Below are 21,182 nucleotides of genomic sequence, written 5' to 3' on the forward strand. Positions count from 1 at the left end.
TCGCCGTCTATATCTCCCGTTTCCCTTTCATTGGCCTGTGTATGGCTGGAGAGGGCATGTTTCCACAAAACATTATTGCAGGTTTGCGCTGTGGTCAACTGTGTTGCTATTGCCATTTTAGAAAAATAACTTTGAAGTTCGAAATTTTGAACACTTGCGTTAATATCTCGTTCCGTCTGTAGCCCGAAGTACCGCATTGATTGGACCACAGATGCCACCTCCTTGATTGGCAAAGAGTTGCTGGTCGAGGTCCTGGATCATCTCCCATTAACCACTCACAACTTTGTAAGTAGCTCTCCTTTTATCAGGAATGTGAATGGTGCGTTAACCTAGTGCATCTCCTGCTGTAATCCTTGATTGTGCCGTCTTTTTCAAAGGTTCGGAAAACCTTTTTGAAGCTGGCGTTCTGTGACATCTGCCAGAAGTTCCTGTTGAATGGGTTTCGGTGCCAGACCTGCGGTTACAAGTTCCACGAGCATTGCAGCACCAAAATCCCCACCATGTGTATCGACTGGAATAACGTCAGGTACGTCTGGCAACCTATTGTAATATGCGTTTAATCGATTGCACTTCTCAAGTGAACGAGACGACCATGGGTAGACACAAAATGCTGGAGTAACTCAGCGGGTCAGGCAGCATCTCTGGAGAGAAGGAATGGGTGACGTTTCGGGTCGAGACCCTTCTTCATCTCTTCTCCAGAGATGCTGCCTGACCCGCTGAGTTACTCCAGCATTTTGTGTCTACCTTCGATTTAAACCAGCATCTGCAGTTTCCTTTCCTAGATTGCCATGGTGCTTCTACATCTTGTGCTGATAACCTGGCTCGTGCCTCAGTTCTTCCAGGCCTAGTGTTATGTGCGAATGTAGATTCTGATTTTGAACCCCTGCCTTCAAAGAGATTAGCTGATTGGGTCGCAGTGCAAAGTAGACGCAAGGAACTGCAGATGGGAAACTTGAGGAAAAAGTACAAAGTACTGGAGTAACTCAGTGGGTCAGGCAGTATCTCTGACGGACATGGATAAGGGACATTTTGGGTCTGAACCCTCCTTCAGTCTGACTCTCCATGTCATCCAGAGATGTTGAAGGTCTGAAGAAGGGTCTCGACCTGAAACAACATCTATTCCTTTTCTCCAGAGATGCTGTCTGACCCGCTGAGTTACTCCAGCGTTTTGTGTCTATCTTCATCCAGAGATGTTGCTTGACTTGTTGAGTTGCTCTAGCGCTTTGTGCTCTTTATATGGCATTGAGTCTGTACTCCATCACACGTTATAGGAGCAGAATTAGGCCATTCGGCTCACCAACTCGACTCTGCCATTCAACCATGGCTGATCTATCTTTCCCTCTCAACCCCATTCTCCTGCCTTTTCCCTATGTCCGCCGACCCTTCATCCGTGTCTGAGGTCCGGGTTTCAGTGACATTGTGCATCGTGTGAGCTGATTTCATTTATGGCGTGTGGTATTTTGTTCAGCCTGCGTAATGAAGGCTGCTAATCTTACAACAACTCCCCTTCTTGGAAATGTGTTGTATTTCATTTGGGGAAAACATGTTGCATTCTCCAAAAAAAATTTGATTATTTGTAATGTTTGAGGATATTTTTAGTAGCATGATAACATTTCGATGAATTCCCGGAATATTCTGATTGCTGGCTCATTTATTTTTTCCGTGTTGCGTTAGAGCTTATCAAGCTGGCACGCCTTACTCCCGGCTGTTCTCATCCTCCAATAGTGATGGAGTTGTGCCATCTATTACTCAGATGACCACACGCCGGGTCCGTGAGTCTCTGTCACGTCTTCCTGAGAGGTGAGTCGGGAGTGTAAAACAACAAATAGTTTCCACGATTGTTTCTCAACTAATCTGATGGTGATGTCTCATGTTTTTTTTCTCCCCCTCTTCTTTTCAGCTTGCAGTATCGGTATTCCAATTCCCATGCCTTCAACTGTCCTCTGCCTTTCCTGTCTGCAGAAGGACAGCTCTGCCAGAGGCAACGTTCTTCATCCACACCCAATGTCCATATGTCCAGCACCAACATGCCAATAGATAACAGCATTATCGAGGTAAAATGATGCCTTGTTCCTGGAAACTACAAGACATCAATATCTGCCTAACCACATGATTGTAGCTAGGTATTGGAAAAAGTGCAGCCTTTATTTATATAAAATTCATATCCATTTTGCATAGTGACCAATAGTTTTAGTGATTGAATAGTGAAAACAAGGTCTGATTGCACTTTGAAGATAGATCCAAAATGCTGGAGTAACTCAGCGGGACAGGCAGCATCTGTGGATAGAAGGAATGGGTGACGTTTCGGGTCGAGACCCTTCTTCAGACTCTACTTCAGACGTCACCCATTCCTTCTCTCCAGAGATGCTGCCTGTCCCGCTGAGTTACTCCAGCATTTTGAGTCTATCTTCGGTGTAAACCAGCATCTGCCTTCCTTCCTACACACTCTGAACTTCATTGAATATGTGGTTTTAACATGCTTCATAGTTTCACAATGCTAATGTATCAGTTCAGAACTGATTGGTAGTATTTTTGTACTTGAGCGGCAATAACCGCTATCAAGGATCAACTTGGAGGAGCGTTGGTTTGGCAGGCATTAGAAACATAGAAACATAGAAAATAGGTGCAGGAGGAGGCCATTTGGCCCTTCGAGCCAGTACTGCCATTCTTTGTGATCATGGCTTATCATCCACAATCAGTAACTCGTGCCTGCCTTCTCCCCCCTTGATTCCGCGAGCCCCTCGAGCTCTCTCTAACTCTCCTTGAAATTCATCCATGGTATTGGCCTGCACTGCCTTCTGTGGCAGAGAATTCCACAACTCTCTGGGTCAAAAGGTTTTGTTCTCATCTCAGTTTTAAATAGCCTCCCTTTTATTCTTAGACTGTGGCCCCTGGTTCTGGACTCCCCCAACATTGGGAACAATAGACAATAGACAATAGACAATAGGTGCAGGAGTAGGCCATTCAGCCCTTCGAGCCAGCACCGCCATTCAATGCGATCATGGCTGATCACTCTCAATCAGTACCCCGTCCCTGCCTTCTCCCCATACCCCCTCACTCCGCTATCCTTAAGAGCTCTATCCAGCTCTCTCTTGAAAGCATCCAACGAACTGACCTCCACTGCCTTCTGAGGCAGAGAATTCCACACCTTCACCACTCTCTGACTGAAAAAGTTCTTCCTCATCTCCGTTCTAAATGGCCTACCCCTTATTCTTAAACTGTGGCCCCTTGTTCTGGACTCCCCCAACATTGGGAACATGTTTCCTGCCTCTAATGTGTCCAATCCCCTAATTATCTTATATGTTTCAATAAGATCCCCCCTCATCCTTCTATATTCCAGTGTATATTGGGAACATTGGGAATTGTTTTAAGATTCTTAAGATGACTGCTGCAGCCAGCTTTGATTTGGTGCATTTAAGCCAAGAATGTCAATTTACTCATTCAACATCTGCTAGGACTTGAAATAAATGCATCTGTGGCAATAGATACTCAGAAATAATATTTTACTTTGCAGGATGCAATAAGAAGTCACGCTCCTAGAAGTAAGTTGATTATTGTTTGCTACTCATGATAATGTGCATGCCACGTTCCTGCAAGGTTTCAGGGCCATTATGCAACTTGTTGTTGGGAGACAAGACACAGATACGGTTGCTTTTCCATGTACTGTTCCTGCGGGAAAGCATCACATAATATTGTAGTCTCTTTTACATCATTGTGGCGTTTGTGGACTGTTAATAGACATACTGTACCATTCTCGTTTAATATTAAGTAATTCGTAGCACTTATTGAAGTTGGATGAATGAATGCTTCATTGTTGCGTGTGACAAATCGCGGTGATATTCTTTGTTTTGCATGCCCAAGGTATGCAAAGAGTCGCCACCTAAAGGGCGCCGACAAAGTTACAAAGTATCCCGCGCCAGGTCCTCCTTTGTTCTCTCCCCCCCCCCCCCCCCCCCTTCACAGTGGTCCCACCATGCCAGGGCCACTGTTGTAATTGTTTACTGTTTACATTTCGATCTTCTCGGAGTCAGATAGAATGGAAGTTGGTGAGAGTTTTTACTTTCCTATTATGTGTCTGCACACAATAGCTGCAACTACGCTCCTGGCTTATCTGTCGAGTGCCGAGGCAGAATGCAGATGACCAAGGCTGAAGAACTTCCACAGCTCTGTTGCAGGTTAAGTGAATGTTAAACAGACAGCCAGCTTCCAGTGCAGAATGTCTGAGCTACTTTGTGCTCCCCTGATGGACGCCACTCCACTGTTGGAGCATTAAGTCCAGGATCGGAGTGAAGTGAGCTCTGTTGCACATTTACAAGCCCATTGCCACTGGCAGACAGGTTTCAGTGTGATCCCTGCGTGGATTTTCCAATGCAATTGGAAATAAGCATTGGGGAGGGGGGGGGGGGGGGGGGGGGGGTGGGGGGGGGGGGAGACTCATTGAAACTCACCGAATAATGAAAGGCCTGGATAGAGTGGATATGGAGAGGATGTTTCCACCAGGACCAGAAGTCATAGCCTCAGAATTAAAGTTTGTTCCTTTTGGAAGGAGAGGAGGAGGAAATTCTTTAGTCAGAGGGTGGTGAATCTGTGGAATTTCTTTGCCACAGAAGGCTGTGGAGGCCAAGTCAATGGATGTTTTTTTAAGGCAGAGACAGATAGATTCTAGATTAGTACGGGTATCAAGGATTATGGGGGGAAGGCAGGAGACTGGGATTAGGAGGCAGCCATGATTGAATGGCGGAGTAGACTTGATGGGCCGAATGCCCTAATTCTGCTCCTATCACTTTTGACCGTGTGACCTATAAATGTTCAATGCAAATCCAAAATAATTTCAGTGTCAGTGAAAAATTTAAATAAAAAATTAAGCCCAGCTGTAACATTAAAGTGCATGTTGTTCTCCAGCACCTTCATCAGCAATGTCCAATAGTCCACCCAGCCTCAGCCCAACACGCGATTCTAAGCAGAAGTCTCCCGTTCAGACGCACAGAGACAGAAGACCATCAGCAACATCTGAAGGAACAAAGAAAATAGTAAGTGCAAGTAAACTGATGTGGCCAAAATATTATTGTATATGGAACTATATTAAGTAAGCAAATAACTGCAGATGCTGGTACAAATCGAAGGCATCACAAAATGCTGGAGTAACTCAGCGGGTCAGGCAGCATCTCTGGAGAGAAGGAATGGATGACGTTTCGGGTCAAGACCCTTCTTCAGACTGATGTCGGGGGGGCGAGACAAAGAAAGGATATGATAATAATAATAATAATGCATTACATTTATATAGCGCTTTTCATATACTCAAAGACGCTTTACAGGGATTTAGAGAACATAGGGAAGTGAATAAATAGATAAATAAGTAAACGAACAGAGAAAGGAGACAGAAGGTGAGGTGACCTTCAGTGGTTGAAGGCAGTACTGAACAGGTGAGACTTCAGTGATGTTTTGAATGTGGTGAGTGTGGAGGAGTCTCTGACGGTTTGGGGTAGTGAGTTCCATAGGGTGGGAGCAGCGATGGAGAAAGCCCTGTCCCCCAGGATCTGAGTTTGGTCCGGATGTGGGGGGGATAGGAGATTGGCAGCAGCAGAGCGGAGGGTGCAGGTGGGAGGGTGCCTGTGGAGGAGGTCGGTCAGGTAGGATGGGGCCAGGTTATGGAGGGCTTTGTAGGTCATGAGGAGGATTTTGTACTGGATTCTCTGGGGGATGGGGAGCCAGTAGAGTTTGTAAAGGACGGGGGTGATATGGTCACGGATCGGGGTGTGGGTGAGTAGACGGGCAGCGGAGTTTTGAATATTGAAGTTTACTGATGATTTTTGAGGGTGCGCCATAGAGGAGGCTGTTGCAGTAGTCCAGACGGGAGGTGATGAAGGCGTGGATGAGGGTTTCTGCAGCTGTGGAGGAGAGGGATGGACGGAGACGGGCAATGTTTTTGAGGTGGAAGAAGGCTGTCTTTGTGATGTGTTTGATGTGTTTGTCGAAGGAGAGGGTTTGATCAAAGATGATTCCAAGATTCCGGATGTGAGGGGAGGTGGATACTGGGAGACCATCAATATTGAGGATGAAGTTTTCGGTGGATTTGGTGAGCGTTTTTGGACCAATGATGATGATTTCAGATTTGTTGCAGTTGAGTTTGAGGAAATTTGATTGAAGCCAAGATTTTATTTCAGTGATGCAGTTTGTCAGTGTAGAGTGTGTGGTGGTGGAGATTGACTTGGTGGAGATGAGGAGCTGGATATCATCGGTGAAGCAGTGGAAGTTGAGACCATGACGGTGGATTAATTGACCGGATTAATTGATTCATTGATTAATATAGGTGGAGACAGGAAGACAGTGGGAGAACTGGGAAGGGGGAGGGGAAGAGAGGGACAGAGGAACTAAAGTTGGAGAAATCAATGTTCATACCGCTGGGCTGTAAGCTGCCCAAGCTAAATAAGAGGTCGTTAAGGCTAGAACTATATTAAGAGTCTGCATACACAAAGGAATGGGTGATGTTCCGGGTTGAGACCCTTCTTCATAATGTCTGGGGAGAGAGAGAGGGACATAGAGAAGGAACTGTACATCCCCTTCCTTATCTGTACACTTCCTTATCTCTGTACCTCCCTCTTCCCTGACATGTCTGAAGAAGGGTCTCGACCCGAAATGTCACCCATTCCCTCTCTCCAGAGATGCTGCCTGCCCCGCTGAGTTACTCCAGCATTTTGCGTCTATCTTCGATTTAAACCAGCATCTGCATGCAGTTCCTTTCTACACGTTAAGAGTCTGCAATCCACTTTCGTAGAAAGTTCAAGGTCGACAATGGCTGAGCTTGAATATTTGTAGCCAGATATATATGTAACTCAATTAGCAGCATCAAGCACAGCACAGAACATTGATTAGCTGCCAGCGTTATTTGTCCTTCTACAAAACGTTCCCTTATTACATTAAACCCATGCAATTATGGACCTCTATATGGCAGATTTGGCTATAGTGGGCGGCACAGTGGCGCAGCGATAGAGTTGCTGCCTTACAGCGCCAGAGACCCGGGCCCTGGGTTCGATCCTGACTATGGGTGCTGTCTGTATGGAGTTTGTACGTTCTCCCCGTGACCGGGTGGGTTTTCCCCGTTTTCCGTGTTGGTCTGTGTGTGCTTGGGGAGGTGAAATAGGAGTAGTGCGAATGGGCATCAGGGGTGGAGGAGTGAGATCATCACAATTTTAACATTGTGTCCCTTGTTAAACAGAATGCACTGAGTGAAGTAACATATTCTCTTCCCTTGCTTTCAACGTATGCCCTTTTCCATGGGGTGGAGTTTAATGGGCGCCTACTATTGTGTCTGGGTGGCTGTTATCCTGCAGCTGAAGCCATGGCCTTCTCACTTTCTCCGACCCCCACATCCTGCAGTTATCTGTGGGTGGCAACCTGAAGTGCAAATCCTAGTTAATTTTCCTTTCCTTAACTTGGGGAACGTTAGGGTCACTCGTTAGCTCCAGCTGTCGCTCCAGTCCAGACAAGTTGAACCAGCAGATTGAAAAATGGATCTGATTGTAAGGAGGAAGCAGACCCAACCTGCCCTTCACATTGTTTCATTGCCTTCAACTTGAGCCCTGAATTCCAAAGAATTAATAAAGTTGAATTAGTTTAGTTTGGAGATACAGCGCGGAAACAGGCCCTTCGGCCCACCGAGTCCGCACCAACCAGCGATCCCCACACACTAACACTATCCTACACACACACACACACTAGGGACAATTTACACTTGTACCAAGCCAATTAACCTACAAACCTGTACTGTACGTCTTTGGAGTGTGGGATGAAACAGAAGATCTCAGAGAAAACCCATGCAGGTCTCGGGTAGAACGTACAAACTTTGTATTGACAGCACCCATAGTCGGGATTGAACCCGGGTCTTCGGCGCTGCAAGCACTGTAAGGCAGCAACTCTACCGCTGCGCCACCGTGCCGGCCTTAATAAAGTTGAATTAATAAAGTGATAAATTAATCATTTTTATCAGGCATATTTCAAGGTTAACTGATCAACATTTCGAAGTTAATATTTGTTGCACCTTTTACCATAATTTACAGAGTTGATTTGAACACTACATTATATGTTACAGCGGCCTCGAGTTCAACGCGATTCCAATTACTACTGGGAAATAAAAGGGGAGGAAGTTGTATTATTGAAGAGAATTGGCACTGGATCTTTTGGAACAGTATTTAAAGGAAAATGGCATGGTAAGAATCCGATCATCTTTCCATGTGCAATTGCCAATTAATTGCAGTGTAATTCTTTGATTAAGTTGGCTTCGTTGCTAACAGAAAGTCTCATTTATCATCCTCAGTCAAACTGCTGGACAATCTTGCCTTGTGATTAAGTGTTGGAACTCTGGTTTTCAGAGATTTGTTTATGTGTCAACGAATAAACCTATTTGATCTATAGTTTTATCGCTTTTTAAAGGTAAAAGACCTGTTATTATTTTGCACATCAAGTAGTCTTTTTGTTTCACTTTCTATTATGTTTGTTATGCGAATGATATTTCAGGGAACTAAATCATTGCCCGATTTTGTGCATGGAGTACTCTTGGATCAGATGGGGCATAGTCACATCTGAACACAGTCTGTTTTTGCCCAACTAAGTGCCTCAGTCCCAACTTTGTAAACCTTTCACTGTGCAGCAGCAGAGTTGGTCATGTTTCGTTCCACAGGCCAGCCTCTGAGTTAGGTAGATCCATTTATGGGAGGCCGGTAAAGGGTGAACAGGAAGGAAATATTTTCCTTGGCAGTGCAGATGATAATCAGGGAATGTAGATTTAATTGGTGGTAGGATTAGAGGTTTCTTGAGGGAGAAAAAAGATCAAGGCATTGTGTGGTTTTGTAACTCGCTGCCTGGAATAGTGGCGAAGCAGAGCTCTTTTGATTTGCGTTTAAAGGCTGTGCTTGTAAGGATGAATATCTGGAACGTTGCTACCTAGAGGGCTAAGGACTGCGACCTGAGAAATAATGCAAACTCAGTTCTTCACTGAGTGGATGCGCTGGCCTAAGTGGTTTCCTTGCACGCTGCAAATGTCTGTGATCGGCAAGGCTGGCTGCCGTACGTTGTTGAACTGAGTTGAATACTTTATTGTCACATGTGACAAGTCATGGCAAAATTCTTTGCTTGCATACCGTGGCAAGGTATGCAAATAGTCGCCCATAAAGGGCGTTTACAAAGTTACAAATTCCCCCCTCCCCTCGCCAGGTTCCCCTCTTCTTTCCCCCCCCTCCTCCGAAGGTCCCCCTCTGTTCTTTCCTCCCCTCCCCCTCCCCAGGTCCCCCTCTCCCCCCCCCCCTCAGCAGGCCCCCCTCTGTTCTTCCCCCTTTCCCTCCATCATGGCAGTTCCCCCCGCACCAGGTCCTCGTCTGTTTCCCCCTCCCCCCCCCCCATCACGGCAGTTCCCCCACACCAGGTCCCCCTCTGTTCTTTCCCCCCCCCCTCAGCAGGCCCCCCTCTGTTCTTCCCCCCCCCCTCCATCACGGCAGTTCCCCCACACCAGGTCCCCCTCTGTTCTTCCCTCCCCCCCCTCAGCAGGCCCCCCTCTGTTCTTCCCCCCCCCCCCCCTCCATCACGGCAGTTCCCCCACACCAGGTCCCCCTCTGTTCTTCCCCCCTCTCCTCCCTCACAGCCTTTCCCCCGCACCGGGTCCCTCTCTGTTCCTTCCCTCGGCAGCGGCGACCTCACTTCCACATGGTCCATCCTCATCTGTCGGTCCATGAGTTCGGACATATCTAGGACATTATATTGTCCTGTAATGTTGCTGCTGTCTCCTTATCTCTGCAGGAAAGGAGGGAAAGTGCACGGTGTGACCTATCAAGGTGCACCTCCACATACCACCTGCAATGGTAGATCACATCTGGCAATAAGAGTGAAAAACACTTTTTCTTTTTAAAGTAACAAATTACCTAAACTTCAAAACTGAGTCTTAAAATCGATTTAAATGAGAAATTTGGGCTCTTAAGGTACATGTAAACGAGACTTTACCTCAGGGAAAGTTGGAAGTATTTGGTGCAGTGCTTGGTTGCAATCTGTACTTTATGTATATGAGGTAGATCTATCAGTTATTGGTTATGATTCTGGATGAAATATTATTGCTTGAATAACTCCACATGCACCGTGACTTGTGCCAATCACATTCCCCATTGGCTTTTAAAATTTGAAATCTAAAGCTCCTAAATTAAAATTTAAATGAATGTTTTGGCATTTTGTAGAGGGGTTGGGTTGCAAAGCCAGTTTTTAACATTCAGTTCAATTCCCTTCTGAAAGTTGAATAAATAAACAGCTGCCCACAGTGACTGTTCACACAGAGCCCTGTCTGTGGTTTACTGGAGAGAATATGGCTTGGATTGGCAGCACCGACCACAAAGGGTGGGTGTAGAGATTGTGGGGGGATTGGCCTGCCTCCTGATTGTTGATGATAACGCACGGTTTGTTTAGTCTGATTAGCTGAGGGATGTGTGCAATACTGCTGTAATGGAGCAGAGCAATTATGAATTACGCACAGGCTTACTTTGAAGTGAAAGTGAAAAATGGTTCCGGAGTTGGAGCTGGGGTCTCAACTGCACTGACAGCTTGGCTGAGTAGATTTGCATTAATGTTCATTCCAGTATTGCAGCTTTACAGCTTCATCTTGGTTTAGTTTAGAGATACAGTGTGGGAACAGGCCCTTTAGCCCACCGAGTCCACTCCAACCAGCGACCACCCCACGCATTAACGCTATCCTACACACGCTGGGGACAATTTACACATACACCAAGCCAATTAACCCACATACCTGTACGTCTTTGGACTGTGGGACGAGAACGTACAAACTCCATACGGACAGCGCCCATAGTCGGGATTGAACTCTGGTCCCCGGTGCTGCAAGTGCTGTAAGGCAGCAACTCGACTGCTGTGCTGCCCGCTGTGCTTTGGAATTGTTTAAAAGCTTCCACCAGATCAGAAGGTATGCTCTGGAACTTTCCTGAAGTGACCCAAAATCAATCTGCCTTTGGCAATAGACTTGTGTCTTCATTTGCTTATTTCCAAACAGATGCATCTGCCGTTTGCTTCTGTTACTTCCCATGGTAAAGCATAGCTGGCTACAATAACAACGCACATTTCCTCTGCTAAATTTCTGTTATAGACAATAGACAATAGGTGCAGGAGTAGGCCATTTGCCACACTATAATCAATGCTCTGCACATGGGAATACATTTACAAAAAATGGCCAGAATGCGTTTAGCTAAGCATTTTTTCAAATCACAAAATTTTGCTGCTCAAAACATTTTCTAGAAATCCATTCCTATCATAAATTGAGTCAAGAGTGTTTTATTGTCATTTGTCCCAGATAGAATAACAGAATTCTTACTTGCTGCAGCACAACAGAATATGTAAACATAGTACACTGTAAACAATAATAATAATAATAGTAATAGTCTATGTAGTTGTGAGCTTATTTGAGGTTGTGGTGTTTAATAGCCTAATGGCTGGAGGGAAGAAGCTGATCCTGAACCTGGATGTTACAGTTTTCAGGCTCCTGTACCTTCTTCCCGATGGCAGGGGTGAGATGAGTGCGTGGCCAGGGTGGTGTGGGTCTCTGATGATGCTGGCTGCCTTTTTGAGGCAGTGACTCCGATAAATCCCTTCGATGGTGGGGAGGTCAGAGCCGGTGATGGACTGGGCAGTGTTGGTTGAGTGTATCCCAAACAGCAATGTTTGTTACTCGCTTGCCGAGAAATAGGCTGGCACAGTGAGGCAAACCCAGCACATTGGCAAAGTAAATTTAGTGTGGAATTCAGCAGTGCTTTCCTCCCTGTGCTTCACTGGTGCACAAATGCAGAGCAAACGTGGCGAGTTTGAGAGTGTGTCTGGGTCACGGGTGGTGGGTGAGAGCAAGCCCTGGAGTTATGGGGTGGAGGGAGTGCTGGCACGGGGACACAGCGGGAGAGTTATGGGGTGGAGGGAGTGCTGGCACGGGGACACAGCGGTGAAGTTACTGCCGTACAGCGCCGGAGATCCAGGTTCGTTCGTGAAGCCGGATGCTGTCTGTGCAGAGTCTGCACGTTCTCCCCGTGATCTGAGTGGGTTCTCTGTGACCTTTGGTTTCCTCCCACATGCCAAAGGCGCAAGGTCTTTAGGTTAATTGGATTGGCGTCATTGTAAATGGTCCCTGGAGTGTGTAGGATGGACTTGGCGTGCGGGGATCGCTTGTCGGCAGGGACTCGGTGGGCTGAAGGACCCGTGATCTACAACACACGATGCCTCAGAAAAGCCACCAGCATCCACAAAGACTCTTCACACCCCTGCAACAGTCTGTTCGAACTCCTTCCATCGGGCAGACGATACAAGGCCTTCTATGCCCGCACCTTCAGACTCAGGAACAGCTTCATCCCCAGGGCCATAGCTGCTATGAACCGGTCCTGCTGAGCCAGATGGCCACAACGCATAGATCAACTTGCACTTTACCCTGTCCAAAACTGTTACAACTGTTTCGTTTCGTTGGGTTGCTGCTGTCTAAATTACCTAAATTATTGCATCGTATGGGAGGCGCATTCCCAATCTCGTTGTACCCCTGGGTACAATGACAATAAAGATGTATTGTATTGTATTGTGTCTGCACTGTACCTCTAAGCCACAACTACAAAGTGGTGGGAATTGGAAGTGCTGAGGTTGGGGCAATTGTGGTAGAGTCTGGCGAGGGTGAGCTGCTGAGAGTCATGGACATCGGGAGGTGAGGTTGGTAGTCGGAGGGTTCCGTCTGCCAATACGTAGTTGTCAGTTGTCAGGGGCTGGTTGTTGTCTGTGGGATTGGTGGCTGTGAGTGTGTCCGTGGATGGGTGGGTGGGTGGTGCTGGGTCAGGTTGACGAGTGTGTGGGGAATATCTGGTGATGGTCACATGCTTTGGGGTAAGGGCTAACCTTGCAGGGGGTACTGGGAGCTTGGCAATAGACAATAGGTGCAGGAATAGGTCAATCGGCCCTTCGAGCCAGCACCACCATTCAATGTGATCATGGCTGATCATTCTCAATCAGTACCCCGTTCCTGCCTTCTCCCCACACCCCCTGACTCCGCTATCCTTAAGAGCTCTATCTAGCTCTCTCTTGAATGCATTCAGAGAATTGGCCTCCACGGCCTTCTGAGGCAGAGAATTCCACAGATTCACAACTCTCTGACTGAAAAAGTTTTTCCTCATCTCCGTTCTAAATGGCCTACCCCTTATTCTTAAACTGTGGCCCCTTGTTCTGGACTCCCCCAACATTGGGAGCATGTTTCCTGCCTCTAACGTGTCCAACCCCTTAATAATCTTATATGTTTCGATAAGATCCCCTCTCATCCTTCTAAATTCCAGTGTATACAGTGGCGACGATGAATATTACATACAATAAGAACAGATAATACTGGAAGCACTCGGCAGTGTGGTGGAGAGCTAAACAAAGTCAATGTTTGAGATTTATTCACAAAAAGCTGGAGTAACTCAGCAGGTCAGGCAGCATCTCGGGAGAGAAGGAATGGGTGACGTTTCGGGTCGAGACCCTTCTTCAGAACAGGCCCTTTCGTCCCACCGGGTCCGCGCCGACCAGCGATCCCCACACATTAACACTATCCTACACCCACTAGGGACAATATTTTTTACATTTACCAAGCCAATTAACCTACAAACCTTTGCGTCTTTGGAGTGTGTGAGGAAACCGAAGATCTCAGCGAAAACCCACGCAGGTCACGGGGAGAACGTACAAACCCCGTACAGACGGCACCCGTAGTCGGGATCAAACCCGGATCTCCGGCGCTGCATTCGTTGTAAGGCAGCAACTCTACCGCTGCGCCACCGTGCCGCCATGTTTCTAACGTAAAGCCATTGATCTGAAAAGCTAAGCTTTTCTATATTCGGAGATGTTGGCTGGTAAACTGAGCTTTTCCGGCATATTTTTCATATGTTTCAGACAGGCAGTTCCTGCAGCGCCCTGCTTTAGGATGAAGGGGTTACCCACTTCGGTGAGGTTCCCCACATCAGCCTGAGTCCTCTCCAAGCATTTGTGTGATTTTCAGCTGCACGCATCACGTTCTGTTTGCAGATACAACGGGAAGTTATGGCAGTAACGTCAGTGGTGTCCAGCAATGGTCCTTGATCCTTGGTGCTCCAGTTGGTCATGGAGGATTTGAAACCAAAATGGGATTGTTGTAGAACTTGCAGGATTTGTATCGGGAAATCCAAAGCTTCACCCAAATTTAGACACAAAGTGCTGGAGTAACTCAGCGGATCAGGCAGCATCTCTGGAAAACATGGATAGGTGACGTTTCAGGCTGGGATCCATCTTCAGACTGATTGTTTCTACACTTCACGCAAGAGTCTTTGACCTATGCATTGCCTTGTGTTAATTAACTTCACTTTTTATTTTGCTTCTGTTCTCTGTGCATCCATTTCTAAAACTCTGTGGGCTACATGACATTCAATGTCCTTGTGTATCTACTTCACAACGACAAAGTAACAGCGTGGCCACTTGATCTCTGATGGGGGAAAGAATGCCCACTTGGGAGATGTTTCTGCATCATGTCTTCCAGTGTCACAGTGTCAAGCAGGTGTCAAAGAAGTGTCAGGAGTAGGAAAACAACTGCAAATGCTGGTTAAAATCGAAGGTAGACGCAAAATGCTGGAGTAACTCAGCGGGTCAGGTAGCATCTGGGGAGAGAAGGAATGGGTGATGTTTTGGGTCGAGACCCTTCGAAATATCATGCAGGTCTGATAAGAAAAACCCATTGACATATAAGGAAATAAAATGACAAGATAAGTCTCAACTTCACAATTAATTGTAAGTCTTTAAACCTTTTTAAAAGTACAAGTTTTAATTTTTTAGATTTAGAGATATAGCGCAGAAACAGGCCCTTCGGCCCACCGGGTCCGCGCCGCCCAGCGATCCCCGCACATTAACACTATCCTACACCCACTAGGGACAATTTTTACATTTGCCCAGCCAATTAACCTACAAACCTGAACGTCTTTGGAGTGTGGGAGGAAACCGAAGATCTCGGAGAAAACCCACGCAGGTCACGGGGAGAACGTACAAACTCCGTACAGATGGCGCCCGTAGTCAGGATTGAACCTGAGTCTCCGGCGCTGCATTCGCTGTAAGGCAGCAACTCTACCGCTGCGCCACCGTGCCGCCCCAAAGTTCACCCTATCCAAAAAAAACTGGGAAACAAAAATTGTGAAAAAAATCTATATTTGCAAACCATTTAAATGGTTGAATGAATTTCCTGTTTTTTTTTCCTAAATAGTAGGACAAGTGGATGTCATTTAAAATATTGAAAAGTTCAGTCTTGGGATCTAGGCATCACAGGCAGGCCCAGCGCAGAGAAGGTGGTGATGAGCTCCTTCTGATCGACTCCTGACCTTCTGCTGAATGTAGTCCCACAGCGCTCTTTGACAGGGAGTTCACGATTTGGACCCTGATGAAGGGCCAGCGATACAGGTGCTCCTCGACTTACGACGCTTCGACTTGCGGTATTTCGACTTTGCGATGGTGCAAAAGCGATACCCATTCAGTAGAAACTGGGCTTCGAATTTTGAATTTTGCTCTGTGTTGAAACCATTCCGTCTTTCACTTTTCAGTACAGTACTCTATTCAATAAATGGCTATGACGTTTGGTAGATTAGGTGTATTAAATGCATTTTCCACTTATGATATTTTCGATTTACGATGGGTTTATCGGAAAGCAAGTCAAGGAGCATCTGTACATTTCTGCAAGTCAGGATGGTGTGTGACTTGGAGGGAACTTGCTTCTGTGCACCCATGGCCTTTGTTCTTCCTGGCAATGGAGGTCTTGAGTTTGGGAGGTGATATTGGAGTAACCCGGATGAGTAATTCAGGTGGATTTTGTTAACACACAGCAGTCACAGTGAGGCAGTAATGAAGGAAGTGGACATTCAGGGTAGTTGCTTCACCACAGTCAAGGGTTGCAGGCATTAGCTTAAGAACGTGAAAAAAATAACCAGTTATAAGACAGGTAGTATAAGAAAATAACTGCAGATGCTGGTACAAATCGAAGGTATTTATTCACAAAGTGCTGGAGTAACTCAGCAGGTCGGGCAGCATCTCGGGAGAGAAGGAATGGGTGACGTTTTGGGTCGAGACCCTTCTTCAGACTGAGGTCTGAAGAAGGGTCTCGACCCGAAATGTCACCCATTCCTTCTCTCCCGAGATGCTGCCCGACCTGCTGAGTTACTCCAGCACTTTGTGGATAAATACCAGTTATAGGACATTTGGCCCCTCACCTCCACTTTCCCGTTAAATAACATCATGGGATTTTTTAAAATCTTAGCATCGCATTCCTATATTAAGATATGAATAATTTAATATCTAAAATTATTGATCTGTTGAACATACTTATGAATGAGCTTCCACAGCCTTCTTGGGTAGGTTCACGAAGAAACTGCTATTCATCTCAGTCTTAAATTACCTTATTTTCAGACTGTGATCTCCTGATTCTAGATGACCCATCCATGGGAAATGTATTCATTGAACGTACTCTGTTGAGCTCCGCAAGGATGTTGTATGTTTCAGTGAGATCATCCGTCATTCTTTCAAACTCTAGAGAATAAAGGCCTGGTCTGTTTAATCTCCCCTGCAGCTTTGTAAGCAATTTGTTGGAACGCTTTTGCAACTCATCCTGTTGCAAGAAAGAGCTCTCGGTAGGAAAAACCTGAACTGTGCACAATATTCCAGTTGTGGTCTCGCCCTGGCCCTGTCTAGAAATGCAAGGAACATATTAAATTATGGAGGGAAAACTTTCTGCTGCCTCCTCAGACGTGGCGCAGAATCTTCACACAAGTTCCCTCCACAAGCACTGGGCAGTTAGCCCAAGTCTGCACTCCTTCACTGAACTCCATGTTCAGTTCAAAGTCAATAGACAATAGACAATAGGTGCAGGAGGAGGCCATTCGGACCTTCGAGCCAGCACCGCCATTCAATGTGATCATGGCTGATCATTCTCAATCAGTACCCCATTCCTGCCTTCTCCCCATACCCCCTGACTCCGCTATCCTTAAGAGCTCTATCCAGCTCTCTCTTGAATGCATTCAGAGAATTGGCCTCCACTGCCTTCTGAGGCAGAGAATTCCACAGATTCACAACTCTCTGACTGAAAACGTTTTTCCTCATCTCCGTTCTAAATGGCCTACCCCTTATTCTTAAACTGTGGCCCCTTGTTCTGGACTCCCCCAACATTGGGAACATGTTTCCTGCCTCTAACGTGTCCAACCCCTTAATAATCTTATACGTTTCGATAAGATCTCCCCTCATCCTTCTAAATTCCAGTGTATACAAAGTCAGAGTGCAACCTGCATGGTTCTGTCAAACCACTGACAGCAACGTACTGGTGTCATGTCCAAATGATCAAGGACAGCAATCCTGAAGCTGCTGTTATTTTCACAAAGTAATGACTGTAAACCCTGGTAGTTTTGCCTTTTTTACAATGCCTGTTTAATACAGCTCTTCCTTTCAGCAATTAACATGTTATCCTGTAGTATTAAAGAAAAATATACTTGTGTTCTGCCAAAGTCTGTCTTCTTTGAATACAAAGTGAAAAGCAGACTAGATTGTTCATTATGTCTCCCAGGGAAAATGGGCAACTCTGTTCTTGAAACCTTTATTGTGGATCTGCTACAGTATATACTGCGACAGTCCAAAGGATAAAGGTGGGTCTCACTTGATCTGCTCATGTAACTCAAGGGAGATAAAACCTTGACAAAACCAAGGGAGCTTCTGGAAAGCATTAAGAACGATCTGTTTTTAAAATATGTTTTCCTATCCTTTAAGATTCAAATGATAGGATAGTTGAAACAAAATGATTAGAGATTATATTTCACATTCTTACTGAATGTTGCATAAAGCTTAACACACCCGTGCCCATATTTCTGATTTGTATTCTTTTTAAGCTTAGCTTAGAGATGCTGCACGCAAACAGGTTGTTCGGCCCACTGAGTCCGCGCCGACCAGCGATCCCCGCACACTGACTCTATCCTACGCACACTAGGGACAATTTTACATTTATACCCAAGCCAATTAACCTACAAACCTGTACGTCTTTGGAGTGTGGGAGAAAACCGGAGCACCTCCGGAAAACCCTCGCAGGACACAGGGAGAACGTACAAACTCCGTGCTGGCAGCATTCATAGTCAGGATCAAACCCGGGTCTCTGACGCTGTGAGGCAGCAGCTCAACCGCTGAGCCACCGTGCCGCCCTGTTCTTGTTAACCTGTGTTTGCGATGAGAAGAAAATCTAAAGTCTAAAGATTTAAAGATCAACAACCATTTCCCCAGTTTAAAGTTCAAAAAACGTTTTTCATCATAGAAGTTAAAGAATTTAAAGGAGATTTTAATAACAGATTTAATAATAAAGGAGGTTTCAATAACATGTTATGTTTAATAACATGTCTGAAGTGACATTTGGCGAGGTTAGTTCATATTGTCTGTCCTGCATTGGTTTTGCGATGTGATTCCCGTTGATGATTTCATTGGTTTGTAAAGTAGTATTCGTTCCGATCATTTTATGATGTGGGTGGCTGGGCTAGGTTTAATATTTATAACCTGAGACCAAACAACTTGGTCATCCCCAATAATTATTTTTTTACCAACAGTCAAAGCAGTAGCTAGCTGCCTGGTCAGAGTATTGAACATCATGAGCACATGGTCCAAGATAAGTTAGAAGCGTTTGGAAGAACGTACAGATGTGATATGCTGATGGGGGATATTTCTTGGTCCACTGCACACCAGGGTTGGGAATGAAATGACGATCATGAGTCACAGTTATGGCAGGCCGATCAGTCGTTCAATCATTTAACTGATTAGATATCTTCTCATCTTGGACAATACAGGTGACGTAGCTGTGAAGATCCTCAGAGTGACTGATCCAACACCAGAACAACTCCAGGCTTTTCGCAATGAAGTTCAGGTCCTAAGGTAGGAAAAAGTAGACGTTTCCTGCTTGGGTCTTGGCCAATATTCCATTTAAGTAAATACTCCAGGGGAGTGACCAGGATGAGACTGGTCCTTGATTACGCTGCTGGCCTTGCCGAGACAGGGGGAGGTATAAATTGAGTCAATGGAGGGGAGGTTGGTTTGTGCGATGGTCTGGGCTGCGTCCACAATTCGCTGCAATTTCTTCCGGTCTTGGATGGAGCTGTTCCCAAACCAAGCTGTGATGCATCCCAATAAAATGCTTTCTACGGCGCATCTGTGGAAGTTGGTGAGGGTTGCAGGGGACATGCCGATCTTCCTAATCCTTCTAAGGAGGTAGAGGCACTGGTGTGCTTTCTTAGCCGGTGGCTGGTCCAGGAGAAGTCGTCGTTGATATTGACCCCTAGGAATTTGACATTTTCAACCATCTCTGCTTCTGCAATACAAACTGGGGCATGTGTGCTGCTCCGCTTCCTGAAGTCCATCACTGTCTCCTTTGTCTTGCAGGAAAACACGGCACGTAAATATCTTGCTATTCATGGGCTACATGACGAAGTTTAACCTGGCGATTGTCACGCAGTGGTGTGAAGGCAGCAGCCTCTACCAGCACCTGCATGTCCAGGAGGTCAAGCTGGAGATGCTTCAACTGATCGACATTGCTCGTCAGGGAGCCCAAGGAATGGAGTGAGTGCTGTTTTGCAAAATCACCGCTGCGTTTCAGCGACCACTTTGAATTTGACCAGAGTTTGTCGTGGCGGAAGAAAATATAGTGCCATAAACACTTAGAAGTTCAGACAGCAGCTGTGGAAAGAGAAACGGTTTATATCGAAAACCCTTTGTCAGACATGGGAGGGAAGGGAAAACAATTTGCAGAAGGGATGAGGAGGGACAGGGCAGGAGAGAAGGGACAGGACGCAGGGAATATCTCCAAGATGAGGCCGGGGTTGGTATGAGGTGGGATATAAACCGTTATCTGGTTAGTGGGTCAATGCGGGACGTTGGGGGTGAGAGAACTCAGTTAAAGGACGGTAAAAATATATGAGATGAGCACAGTTAGAGAGAGACAATACAAACATTGCAAAATGCAGAGATGTGCATTCACAGCAGGTCAGGCTGTGCTGATGAAGAGGAAAAAGTGAGCCCAAATCATGGATGGACTGGCTGGCTGGCTGTGATACAGATTGTGGTAAATGTGTTACCTGAAGCTGTAAAATTCAACATTAATCCTAGAAGGCTTTTGCATTTTTATTTTTGTTTTCATTTGCTGGCAGATTGAAGACTGTACTTTATAATATGACTTGCATTACAGTGCCTGCTGCACAGATCCCAGTCTAGAGCCTAGAAATGTCAGACAGTGCGTGCCTGTGAATTCCTTGATCAGCTCAGTTGCATATCTTTTAGAGTCCAATTTGCGTAGTGTGGAAGCAATCTGCTGGGTGAAGTGGAAAGTCGAGGGTTGTCTATATACTAAAACTTTTGTTCGTTTGTTCGTTTGTTCCTGAACTACAGCCAAAATGGTACACGATAGCGCGACAATTTTAGACCCACCTTACTCACCGTCGTCCCTTTGGTGCTAATGGAAATCTATCTCCTAGGGAGGGGGGGGGAGGGGGAGGGAGGGGGGGTGGAAGATAAAGGGGGGTTGAGGGGGACGGAGTGGGGAGTGGGGGGGGAGGAGAGAGGGGAGGGAGGGCAAGGGGGGGAGGGCAAGGGGGGGAGGGCAAGGGGGGGAGGGAAGGGAGGGGGGAGAGGGGAGTGGGGGAGGAGAGGGTGCTGCACCAATGTATAGAGGTTTGGGCCCAACAGGTCCACTTGGTCTAGTTCTTGTTTAAGACTGAAGCCTGTGGAGGAGCTGGTTAATAGGTGGTGGTGTCAGGTTAACATACTGGATCCATATATGTCTCAGGATTATTTTTTTGGGCCATTTATGAGGTTCTCTCATGCAGAAGAAATTCCGAGAGGCAGTCGGTGAATATAGGAGGTGATGAGGCGGGGGATGAGAAGGTGATTCCACAATTTCAGAAGCCCTGCAGTAGTCCAGGGCGGTCACGGTGGCGCAGCAGTAGAGTTGCTGCCTTGCAGCGAATGCAGCGCCGGAGACCCTGGTTCGATCCTGACTACGGCCGCTGTCTGCACGGAGTTTGTACGTTCTCCCCGTGACCTGCGTGGGTTTTCTCCGAGATCTTTGGTTTCCTCCCATACTCCAAAGATGTACAGGTTTGTAGGTTAATTGGCTTGGT

At 46.3% G+C, this 21,182-nt stretch overlaps 1 protein-coding gene across 5 annotated transcripts in view; it reads left to right on the forward strand.

Annotated features, from left to right (window-relative positions):
* raf1b (Raf-1 proto-oncogene, serine/threonine kinase b) overlaps positions 1–21,182 on the forward strand; it is an 80,727-nt gene that overhangs the window by 46,888 nt on the left and 12,657 nt on the right. For all 5 annotated transcript variants that reach the window (XM_078413972.1, XM_078413971.1, XM_078413970.1 and 2 more), the window contains exons 5-13: positions 183–285; positions 378–526; positions 1,675–1,800; positions 1,901–2,054; positions 3,515–3,542; positions 4,903–5,030; positions 8,090–8,207; positions 18,861–18,945; positions 19,450–19,626. In XM_078413972.1, coding sequence (XP_078270098.1) covers positions 183–285; positions 378–526; positions 1,675–1,800; positions 1,901–2,054; positions 3,515–3,542; positions 4,903–5,030; positions 8,090–8,207; positions 18,861–18,945; positions 19,450–19,626 — 1,068 coding nt within the window. The remainder of the gene's footprint in view (positions 1–182; positions 286–377; positions 527–1,674; positions 1,801–1,900; positions 2,055–3,514; positions 3,543–4,902; positions 5,031–8,089; positions 8,208–18,860; positions 18,946–19,449; positions 19,627–21,182) is intronic.

This window comes from Rhinoraja longicauda, chromosome 17 (genome assembly GCF_053455715.1).
Source record: "Rhinoraja longicauda isolate Sanriku21f chromosome 17, sRhiLon1.1, whole genome shotgun sequence".
NCBI classification, from domain to species: Eukaryota; Metazoa; Chordata; class Chondrichthyes; order Rajiformes; family Arhynchobatidae; genus Rhinoraja; species Rhinoraja longicauda.